The 10,774-nt window shown below is 41.0% G+C and overlaps 1 protein-coding gene across 3 annotated transcripts; it reads right to left on the minus strand.

Annotated features, from left to right (window-relative positions):
- Positions 1-12: 12 nt before the first annotated feature.
- LOC146524164 (caspase-3-like) lies at positions 13-9,577 on the minus strand. 3 transcript variants are annotated; one of them, XM_085132366.1, is made up of 8 exons: positions 9,345-9,573; positions 8,639-8,704; positions 8,094-8,225; positions 7,616-7,761; positions 7,134-7,262; positions 4,857-5,032; positions 3,793-3,913; positions 13-2,013 (listed from the first exon to the last, which is right to left on the minus strand). In XM_085132366.1, the coding sequence occupies exons 3-8, from the start codon at positions 8,096-8,098 to the stop codon at positions 1,784-1,786; spliced, it is 807 nt and encodes a 268-aa protein (XP_084988492.1). In that variant the 5' UTR covers positions 8,099-8,225; positions 8,639-8,704; positions 9,345-9,573; the 3' UTR covers positions 13-1,783. The 3 variants fall into 3 exon arrangements, with proteins under 3 accessions (XP_084988492.1, XP_084988491.1, XP_084988486.1); XM_085132365.1 differs by lacking the exon at positions 8,094-8,225 and having other exon boundaries at positions 536-2,013; positions 9,359-9,577; XM_085132360.1 differs by lacking the exon at positions 8,094-8,225 and having other exon boundaries at positions 537-2,013; positions 9,345-9,576.
- Positions 9,578-10,774: the final 1,197 nt, after the last annotated feature.

Consider the following 10,774-nt stretch of genomic DNA (forward strand, 5'->3'; position numbering starts at 1 on the left):
GCAAAACACCAACATTAAATCACCGCACGACTGGGATATATATACATAGCTCAGTGACTAGTACCTGAATACATGTCCTAGCTTACTGTAGCAAATACGTGTTTAAATGTGAAAGCAGGTGAAACACGGCGGAAATGACTCCCCTCCCCCCGAAATCGTTTATTCTTAGGACATAGACGATCTTTGAGCTGAATTTCATTTTCACTTCCTCTGTGTCTCTCTCCCTCCGTCGCCCCCACAGCTCCTCTTCTTTCTCCGCCACTGCAACTGGAAACGAAACTAGAAACTTCTTACAACTGTGTGTGTGTTTAAGGGGTTGGCAGCAGCACACCTGCCGTTGTGTGGAAAGGACACGTCTGTAATGTTTCTCCTCTAAGTGTGTAGCTGTGGCCCAGAGTCAAGCTGCAGTTTAGAGTAGTGCACGCAGTGATTCCGTTCATTCTTTCGAAAGAAGAATCGAAACTGAGCTGTGCAGTTTCACATGAAAATGTCTGCAAGCTAGCAGCAGATCGACAGATTCCCAACACAGCAGCATGTATGCATGACATGTGTCTGTTTTTAATGGAAACTCTGAAGATAAGGCTTCCACTGGCACACTCACACGTACTGAATTTCCCCATTCATTTATGATTGTTACATTTGGTGTTATTTGTGCTGCCGGTGAGTCACTCAGCACACTGTTTCTGTTTACAGCAAAGAGAAAACAGCTTTGTCAAAATCTGGGAATGGAAAATGTGATGTCTGAGAAGCTCCAACCTCCACACTCGATCCTCAACAAATGGAAAGTGTGTGCCAGCTCTCCACGGGATCAGGGTTATCTCTGTGACACACACAGCTGAGCCCGGGGAGGGGTCTGACAAACCTATCCAAGGAGTTTGTATTTCACAGCAGTGGGCCCCAGACAGAAGCTGCCTTCTACGCAGAATACAGATGGTTAAAAAGAAAAACGGAAGAATTATAAAAAGAAGAAGAAGCTGACAACTGTCTAAACAGAAAGTCTTGTTTCTTTTCTCGTTTTCAAATTAGCACTTCCACATGGTCGGTGCATCAAGGGTTAAACTGGGCCACAGTTTCAGTTCCTGAAACCTGCTGAGTCATTAAAGGCCTCTGAGAACCACGTTAGTTGTTTCTCTGGCCTCCTCTAGTGGCTGCATGTTCACACCGTTGGTTCAAAATACAAAACTGTCCTGTCATCTGGCCTGTCATATGGTCAGCTCTATGAGTGTGTGGACTGCTGCTTCTGCACGCCACCAGAGTGGACTTTAAGTCAAACAAAGAAGATGTGACTGAAGTGCGGACCTTCAGCTTCAATTCGAGGATTTTAACACATGTATTGAATTAAATGTTTTACACATAACCGCCCATTTTCAAAGGCTCAGAAAGAACTGATGATTCAAAGTGTTGAACCTGAGTTTGGTAGATGTTCACTGGAACTCTCAATATGAGGTCCAAAAACATGCCATTGTTAGGCCGACAAAACATAAACCTACAGCAGACAGCAAAAACGTGCAGAGCGCCCAAAAAATACAGATGGAAACTGTTGCAACACTGTTAAGGGTTTTTTTTTTCACTTTAATACAAACATACATAAACACACAAAATATATTTTGTGTGATCCAACACTAAAATCAATAAAAGTATCACTAATCTAAGTGCCAATTGTGCAAATGCGTTTAGTCACATTTAATTCACTGTCATCCTGCTTTGCATCAGCTGCAGCACAGCACCAGACTTTGCATTTGGTCAAGGAGAACAAAGATGATTGAGGTTCAACCATGTAAATCTAGACGGGGAAGTAAAAGTCTTTGGTCAACATAGAGACGATACAGGGGATCTGCTTATTGCAACCAAATCCAGGCAGGTTGCTGGAGGACTCGAAGTAGCGTGAAACACCGTAGTTGACTCGCGTCATGATCTGCATCAGATCCAGCTTCCCACTGTAGCGCTCCAACATCTCACACAACGTCAGTATGAACCAGGAGCCGTAGGTTGTGTTTCTCCATGAGTAGTATCCTGCAGGACGAGTGACAGTGTTAGCGCTCTTAGAAAACACAACAACGAGGACGCGATCGTTCACTATAATACACAATCCTGACACTAATAGTAGCTGGACTGGTGACTGAGACAAAACACTGATCTATGGGAGGGCATCTGTTTAGTTCAGCTGTGTATTTATTATTACTACGATGGTACTCAATTTAATTTAATATCATTTTATGTAGTCAAATATCGATAGAACTGTTACCGGGGCTGGTATAGGATCAATACTAGCCCGATACGCTCGATGCTTTAGTTTGTCTGTCCCCTGTAAGTTGCTCCCATTCATCAGAAAGGAGACGTGTGGAAGCAATGCTCCTCTCATGCAGGCACACTTTGCTCCGCCCCCTCCTCCCTGCTCTACTGCATTCCGATCTACTGCGGTCATGTGACTCAGCAGCATCAAGCAGAGCCATGTAGGTTGCAGTGAGTGAGAAAGCAACGCATTGTTTAGAGGTATGTTACGGTTGTTAGTCATTGTGGCAGAGGTGTGGCCTCTGGCCTGCTGCAGGGGAGGGACGACACAGTGAGCTCACAGGGAGGCGTGGTTGAAACACAGGTGTGCTGGCTCAGTTCTTTTTCAGTGACAGCAGAGCAGAAAAACGTGTGTGGCAGCAGCCTTGGAGTGACCGTTTCCAGCATGCAGAGCACCAAAACAACAGAATCTACTGCCATAGACAATAAACCGAATAAACTGACAACGCTGTGTGTGTGTGTGGTCCTTGCCACAGTCATCTTAGCTGTTACTTTAGCCGACTGATCACCTAAAGGCTGTATTAAGACATTTAATTATATATCCAGCCCAGTCAAATCAGTTAGCTAAATGATGGTACTGGAAAAAAATATACCTCAAAAATGAACCATGAAAGATGTCCGAGTATAATGAAGAGTTGTATTTTATTCATACAACAAATTAAAAACAGATATTCCAGAGTCAAAATCCACAAAAAGCTAAACTAGTTATTGTAAAAAAAAATCACAGAGGTTTAGTGGTCACTAAAGTGTGTCCAGAAATGTTAAATTGATGATGATTTATGTCATAGATCACGACACTTTTCTGTCCTGCATCAGTTGCCTTTTCAAGTTAAAAGTGTCTATATTTGGCACGTCTGTCTGTTTCTGAACTCAGAGTTTTCAGAGTTGTGTTTAATTTTTGGGTTTTTATTTCCATTCTTTCTTCAGGTCGTCTGGTTCTTGGTATTGTTTCTGTCTGGTTTCATTGGGTTTTTTCATTAGCATCCTGTTCCTCTTTTCTTCTTAGTTAGAGTTTGTTCTTTTATTGTTATTCATCCCAAAACGTTCTTGTATCCACGTCTCCCTGTTTCAGTGGCTTTTTGTCATTTCCTCTCTTATTTTGGTAGTCATTGTCTCCTGTGTTTTGCATTTAGTTTGACATCTCCTGTGTCCTAATAGTTTCCCCCTTTTTTTCTCCCACATGTTTGAGGCATACATTTTAATGTCCCATTTCTGTATGTGGGCTACATCCTGAGCTTAAAGCATTGATCTTATCGCAGTAAGCGTGTAAATCCCTGTCTCTCCTGTGTTCTTTACCAAAGTGTCTATTTTTTTACCTGCCATTTCTTATCTTTTAATTTTTTGGAGATTAAGTATTATTTGCACTTTTTTTGGTCTTTTTTATGGACTTTGCCATCAGTTCAAATAAAGCTCACCTTTTCCCACTGGCCTCCATGTGAGTCCACCCTTTAGCCAAAATGTGATGTAGCCTATTAAGATAACAGAAAATACTGTTTGTACCTGGAGCGGTGGAATAGGCGTATAAGAAGTCGGCCTCCACAGGAATCTTCTCAGATGTCTGCTCGTCTCCTACACTGTCGGTCTCAATGACTCCCTCATCCAGGTTTGTACCACGGCATGCCTGAAAAGGAAGGAGAAGCAGATATTATCAAAGTCCTTCTTGAAGCTCCACTTGGCAGACATCTTGAAACATCTGTATAAACATCTGTATAAAGTCAACAGTCAAATCTGCTAAAAGCTGCTTGTATGTACTTTTTCATAAGCTCCATACATCCATTAATTTTCTGTCACTTATCCATCTCTGTGTCGCAGGTACACTAATCCAAGTAGAGATGGCCAGACCTCCCCTACCCAGCTGCCTGCTCCAGGTGAGGTGGCTGGGAATAAGTGTAACTACCTGAATGTTTCTGGTGGATGGAGGATGTAATGTACAGCTAGACATCCAGTTTTTTGCATGTATTTTTAATCTTAGCACCAAAAGCATTCAGGTTGTCACAGTCAAGCAGGCGTGTACATCCGTGTGTTTAAAAGTTGTTATAACTTTCCAGAATGGACTAAACCAAAAACAGAATTTCAGGAAAAAACTGTGTCTGTCATCCTCCTGAATACTGAGGAAAACAAGCATCTTTCAGTTGAACTCATTTTGTCCACTACAGAGGACAAAATGAATCGTCTGGGTCTCAGGACTCATGTTGAAGTAGAGCTGGGTGTAATACCAATGCGTACCACAAGATGGTGCAGTGACCCAGTGTAACATTATTAAGAGGAACATCATAGGAAGACTGGCAAAAGGCTACGCCTTCTGAGGAAATGGGGATAACTACTCTCTAGTATTTGGTATTAGCTGCACCCGTTTTACGGTGGCATTAACTGTAGAAAGGGAACATAGTCTAAATGTTGTAACATGTAGTAATTAGCTTTTTCTCATTGAAAGTGAGTTTAGACTCCTTATCAAAGTTCCAAAGCAAATTACAATCAATGGAAATATTTTACAACTTGATCAAATACAAATGAAAACATGACTGTATTCACAGAAGTGTACCACACTGGCATAATTAACTAACCTGAATGAAGAAGAGCTTTGGCTTCCCCACCAGACCCGCACAGTAGTCTCCTCTGAAGCACTTTGCCAGGGTATCGAACCTTTCGGGGCCATTGGTGCCGTAAATCACACCCTCATCTCCATGACTAAGCAGCACACACACGAATGATGCATTGTTCTTGTGGTCCTCTTTGGATGCTGGAAACACAGCAGAGTAGATGGGAAACAATATGAGTTATTAGTCCAGTTGTTTTAAAGAGTGCTACTAAAATAGGTTTAGGTTTTTAGGGACTTCATATTTCTGCAGTACCTGTACGCTGTTGGAGCTCCTGCCTATTAAAGCTCACACTCCCAAACAGTCCAGTCTGCTTTTATTTGTTAGTTAGCATGGCCCTCTAACAACTGCTAGCAGAAACACAAAGCTTTGGTCAATTAGGAGAGCGGAGGTGGCTTGTTAACTCACTTTGTTAACTCACTTTTACAGCCACGTGAAAAAGAATGTACACCATTCTCAGTTTTCTCACATTTTGCATATCAAGTTAAAAATGATTTAAGATAAGGTAAGAAACTTGGACAGGGTGATAAGATCCAGGCTGGAAATCTGAAGACAGCAGGTTAAAGTCAGTTATGGCGTTTAACAGGAAGCTGGTTGAGCAGCACAGATGTGGGATTGATTTATTCCTGAGTACAGGCCACATGTCTCTGGAGCAGGGGAGGGTGTAGCTGACTGAGCCTAGGGGCAGCTGAGTGTAATGAACTCAGGTGTGTTGCTTGGGCAGTGGCAACACACAAACAGCCTCTGATTAACTCATAATTGGTTGTGAGATCTTGCGTCATGGTGTTGGGGTTAACACTTTGTAACCTTGTACATACGAAACACCCCTGATTCAAGAGGAGACACACACACAGGTTTGTGTGCTCACTGTCCTGCTCCCAGTATATGTGAGGGTCGTGTCAGGAAGGCCATCCAGCATAAAGCTGTGCTCAGCCATCATGTGGATCCATCCTCTGGACTGATCCGCTTAAAAATAAAGAGCAGCTGAAAGTACCCCTCTCTGTTCCTGAGGATTTGCTTCAGTTTGTGTTCTTGCATAAATTTTCACTTACAGCCAGGGGTCAGTCAGGGGTCAGCCTTGGAGTGGATCTATTTTTACACTGTAACATGCCCATTTCACTCAATTCCAAGGTTTCACCAGGAGATGGCGCTTTCTTCCAAAAAACTTGGACTTGGACAGTTAGCTATAGATGACCTTCTCAGCATTATTATAGGGTCTTTACCTTATAATATAAAACACGTTGAGGCCACAGGCTTCACAGACAGGCAGAGACGGGCTTTGCTGCTTATCTCTTCGATCATTAAGAGGCAATGATATTCAAACGAAGCGCGGCAGCTGAATTATGAGCGCTAAAAGGAGAAAAGCAAAAATCCCTCATTTGAACTTTGTCATAAAGTTTGGGGGGGAAAAGAAAATGATTGTTTTTGTAACAGAGTTCTGTAAATACTTTCTGTTTCTGATTCCTGGAATAGCGTTTACATGTGTTTGAATCACAGCCGGCATCGAGCGGATATTTGTGTTAGGAAGTCGTTGGCCTTCTGTTTGAACGATCAGCTATGTGTGATTGATTTGATGCTCTGCCTCTCTGACCTGTCTGTAAATGCTGGCCTTAAAGTTACTGCAGCGATTTATCAGAGATGTGCAGAGCGCAGGCGGTTAACACAGCAATTTACTGCATTTTAAAATGATGCAATTCTCAAATTATTATTAAAACTACAGTTAAGACATCTATGTAATATATTTAAAGTGTTTATTTATTCATTCATCGTCAGACGGTTCCTGCAGTTTGGCATAAATTCTGCATGGTTTATTCCCTACAGTCAGGGGTCACATGATGATGATGAAGCTTTGACTGAACAATCACAAGAAACCATTTAGGAAAGAAATGAAGCAGATATAAATCCTGAATAATCTAAACCGCATAGTTTAAAAAAATTGTAATCTTTAGGTGTTGAGAGTGCTGTTTGTATAGTTGCTCATTAACACCAGGTCTTTTTTAAAACCTGGTCAAAATTAAGTTTTACTACATCTATCTATCTAAATTTATATGACTGCACATACACCTGCTGTTGCATTTGGAGTGTCTCTTTCTCAGTGCAAAAAGAGTAAAAGAGCATTAAACTAAATCACAAACATGATCCAGCTGCAGACAGTATCAGCTGACAAACTGACTTCAGCGTAACAGCACGGGGAGGATCGTTCTCCACACACACGTAAACATGAATGACCAAAACTCTTCTTACCATCTAGCATTAGTTTCTTCATCTGCGCCGCAGTCTGGTTATGGTGCACTTTGACCTTGTAGCCCAGCTTACTGAAGGTGTTCTCAACATTGGCAGCATCAACATCTGTGCCATCACGAGTGCTCATCCCTGCAGAGACACACCAGCGAAAAGGCAGCGCGCTGTAAACATCAGCGTGTTCAGTATAGTTTCAAAGAGGACGTGTATCCTGACTTCACCCTGACTGTGACACTTTGGACTGATAACACTGAGCCTGATCTTTGTAGCAATGACACAAACTCCAGTTTCTTTTTGTCTTTTTAATCAAGTGTTTCTGTAAACTGTCACAGCACGATTCCTCTCCGCTGTAACTCCATAAAAAACAGCAGTAGTCAATCACAGTGGTGACTATGGCAACAGGAAGGCCCAGGCAGAGGCCAAATCTATTTGTGTGTGCAATAAGAGTCAGTGTGGCCCGAGCGACAGGATGGACCCACTGTTACCTATTGTTGGGTGGAAGTTCTTGTTGTTGATGACCAAACAGGTGCCGATGCATGGGTAGTCCATCTTGTAGCGGTAAGAGTCAGAGGCTTCTGGTCTGCTGCTGTTCGTTTCCTTGGTCTTACCCTTTCCTGCATTTGCTTGTTTCCTGAAAGTGTACACACAAACGATGTGATTACCTTTCACTGAAGAACTTAAGAACTTGTTTAGCGGGCATCATACTTAGAAGAACATTTTAACAACTGTGCAGATACATATTGTAGATAAACGTCTTTGTTTAGGTCAGGTGTTACTACAATGCCAAAATTGTTTCCAGGAGAAATTAGAAAAACAACACTTAGTAAGTTAAATGATGAAATGAAAGGTTAATGACAGGAAAATTAGAAAAAGTGCAGCTTGTTTGGAAGAAGAAAGCCTCTTCTCTCTAAAAAGAACACGGTAGCAGGGTTTCACATATCTGGAGAAAACCAAAAAGAGCACCTCATGCTGACTGAGGGGGAAGATTAGGGCTTGGTTTGCAGATACAGGACCTGGGCACCAAGCAGACAGGCGTTGAGTCAATCATGAACTCCTCTGCATAGCAAATTATTCTAAAATGAACTGTGAGGCCATCTGCCTAATAGCTAAAGCTAAGGCTCATGTGATCCTTATGGCACTGGCAAATCTAGAACAGAAAGGCTGAAAAAGCAAAGAATCAATGTGCTGCAATCACCCAAAGTCCTGTAACGAGACCCAAAAAGAGCTGTGCATAAATAAATGCCTGCAAAGTCTCAATGAACTGAGGCAATGTAGTAAAGAAGAGCGAGCCAAAATTGTGATGAACTGATAAGGACATCACTGTAGAGGAATATTTGCTTATACAGGAAACAATTAATTCAAGCTTGTGTGGCTAAACGTGGTTCTGCAAGCTGCTGAATCATTGGGTGTGCATGTTTTTCACAGACTGTACAGCATCCTGCACAAACTTTCTGTTTCATATGACTGTACGGGGAGTCAGACAGTGAGCAGTAATGCACAATAGTTACCACAATTTGAAGAGGCTGGCGTCCACCACGTCCCCCTCTCTCTGCGTGTCACCATCAGCCATGTTCCTGTGCACAGAACAGAGAAAGAAGTCACCACAGAAAGAGGACAAAACACCCTGTGACTCTAACAGAGCATGCCAAACTGTGCAAGGTCAAACTAGGAAGTTGCTCACATGAATATTAATTGTTTGGGTCAATGCAGTTTATATTGTTGGGTGCATGGAGACACCCAGCCTGACATAAAACAGATTCTGATGTATCCACACAAAAAAGCGGAAGCTAAACCAAACTTAAGATGTAGCTCATAGCGAAACAAAAACCATATACACCAATTTTTATGAGTACAAAGGACAAAATGAATCTCTCTATTTAATTACAAACAAAATCTAAAGTTGAATGTTAAACTCTCATTTTTTTTCCCGGACAATATCAGGATATGAGTTTGATAAATTACCCCAACACTGGGATGAGGTGCGTAAAATGTAACTGCAGACAAAAACTACAAACCTAACATACGACAACTGTGCATTAAATTGTTACTACAGCTAATGTTACACAGTAATAGGGACGAGTGAACAAAGTCCTAAAATTGATATCCCCACGCTGTTTTTTTAAACAGTTTCATTTTAGTTACAGCTCCGTCAGAAAAACATACAAGTGAAACAAAACGGCTCACAGGAGTAAAAACTAATAAAGTAGAACATACCTAAATAAACGTACCCTGTAACGAGACAGTAGAAAACAGTAGAATGCGCTTTTATGACATCTGTGACATAAATAACGTCAAACAGGAAATCTTTCACTTAAAACCTGTGAGCCAGTCGGGACGCCGTCCCAGTGTGGGCGGGAGAAGAAACGTCACTTTTTAAAAATCCAACTTTATTGAGAACAACAAGACATAGTCAATCTTTATATCTTATTAGGGGGATTTCATTCACATAAATGTAAACTTCAAAACTCAACCCCATCATTTAATTTGTTTTGACTGAAATTGAATATCACTTAAACTCTCTTACTTCAAATAAAAAAGGTTTATCATTGATTGAAATTCATTCAGAAATTGTTAACAAACGAGCTGTCACAATTACAACTTTCAAGTACAAAGTTGTTATGAAGTCTGTCACATCCCTCTTTCTTTTTCCTTTCCTTTATTTATTTACCCTTCTTATTTCATTGTACTGTTTATTGTTGCTCTTATTTGCCCTGGATATCTACTGTACAAACTGAACCGGAATGACTGACTGTTCAGTTTATAATTTCAATAAAGTTCGAAAAAGAAAATGAGAACAACGAGACGAAACATCAGGCTGGCAAGAACACAGGAGTAGAGAAGATGCAAGTTAGTATACCATAGAGACAAAGCGCCTCAGGTCTCTACTCGTTCAGACACATTATAGGAGTATATTCAAATGTTTTAAAAGGCGACACGTTGTTAGTAATTGAATGAAATTTGGCTTACTACAGGAGAACTTTGATTTATGAATATAGAATTTGGACAGTATAAGAAGCAGGTTCGTAACATAAACGTGACAACTGAGTTTAGTGTCAATATCCGTGTAACCAAACTATTCCAACATAAGGAGAAGCGAGGCTAAAATAACTTCCTTTACTTTGTTGGTCAAAAAGAATTCTTGTGGTCAAAACTAGACTTTGTGCCAGCAGATATTTTCCACAGAGCCGGACCAGTTTGGTCGAAAAGAGGGTAAAAATGTGCAATCTCGAAGATACAGGTTCCTTTGTCCCGTTCTGCTTTTTAGAGGTTGGAAGAAAACAAGACTTGCAAATTTCAGTTCCAGAGACCCGAAGACGCAGAATGGGTTCCGTTTCCTGTTCAGAGGCGCGAAGTAACAACGTTACTAAAGTTCTGTGCATAAAGAAAGGACCGAGCCATCTGTTTTTGAAAATATGATCAGTTTAGGGGGATTTTGTTAATTTTGAAATTGCAGAGCAAAAGAAAATCAAAGGCAGTGAAAAAATAAAGATTCCATAAGGAGGTTGGCATCTTTAAAGAAATTCTTCATCCAATCAAATGTGAAAGTGTCTTTTATTGTGGAAAATTTAAGAACATTCAGTAATCATTTATCAAGACTGTTTTTTTGTTTTTTTTTTTCATAAAATGAGTTCAGTTATTTGTGA

The sequence above is a fragment of the Neolamprologus multifasciatus genome, chromosome 2, assembly GCF_963576455.1.
Source record: "Neolamprologus multifasciatus chromosome 2, fNeoMul1.2, whole genome shotgun sequence".
Taxonomy (NCBI): Eukaryota; Metazoa; Chordata; class Actinopteri; order Cichliformes; family Cichlidae; genus Neolamprologus; species Neolamprologus multifasciatus.

Bases quoted from the DNA above. Each gene is read 5' to 3' on its own strand.
- LOC146524164 (XM_085132365.1), bottom strand. From the start codon at position 8,700: ATGGCTGATGGTGACACGCAGAGAGAGGGGGACGTGGTGGACGCCAGC. The intron at 7,263-7,615 runs GTAACAGTGGGT...GTGTCTCTGCAG, and splicing joins GAACTTCCACCCAACAATAG to GGATGAGCACTCGTGATGGC. The intron at 5,033-7,133 runs GTAAGAAGAGTT...CTGTGTTTCCAG, and splicing joins GAAGAAACTAATGCTAGATG to CATCCAAAGAGGACCACAAG.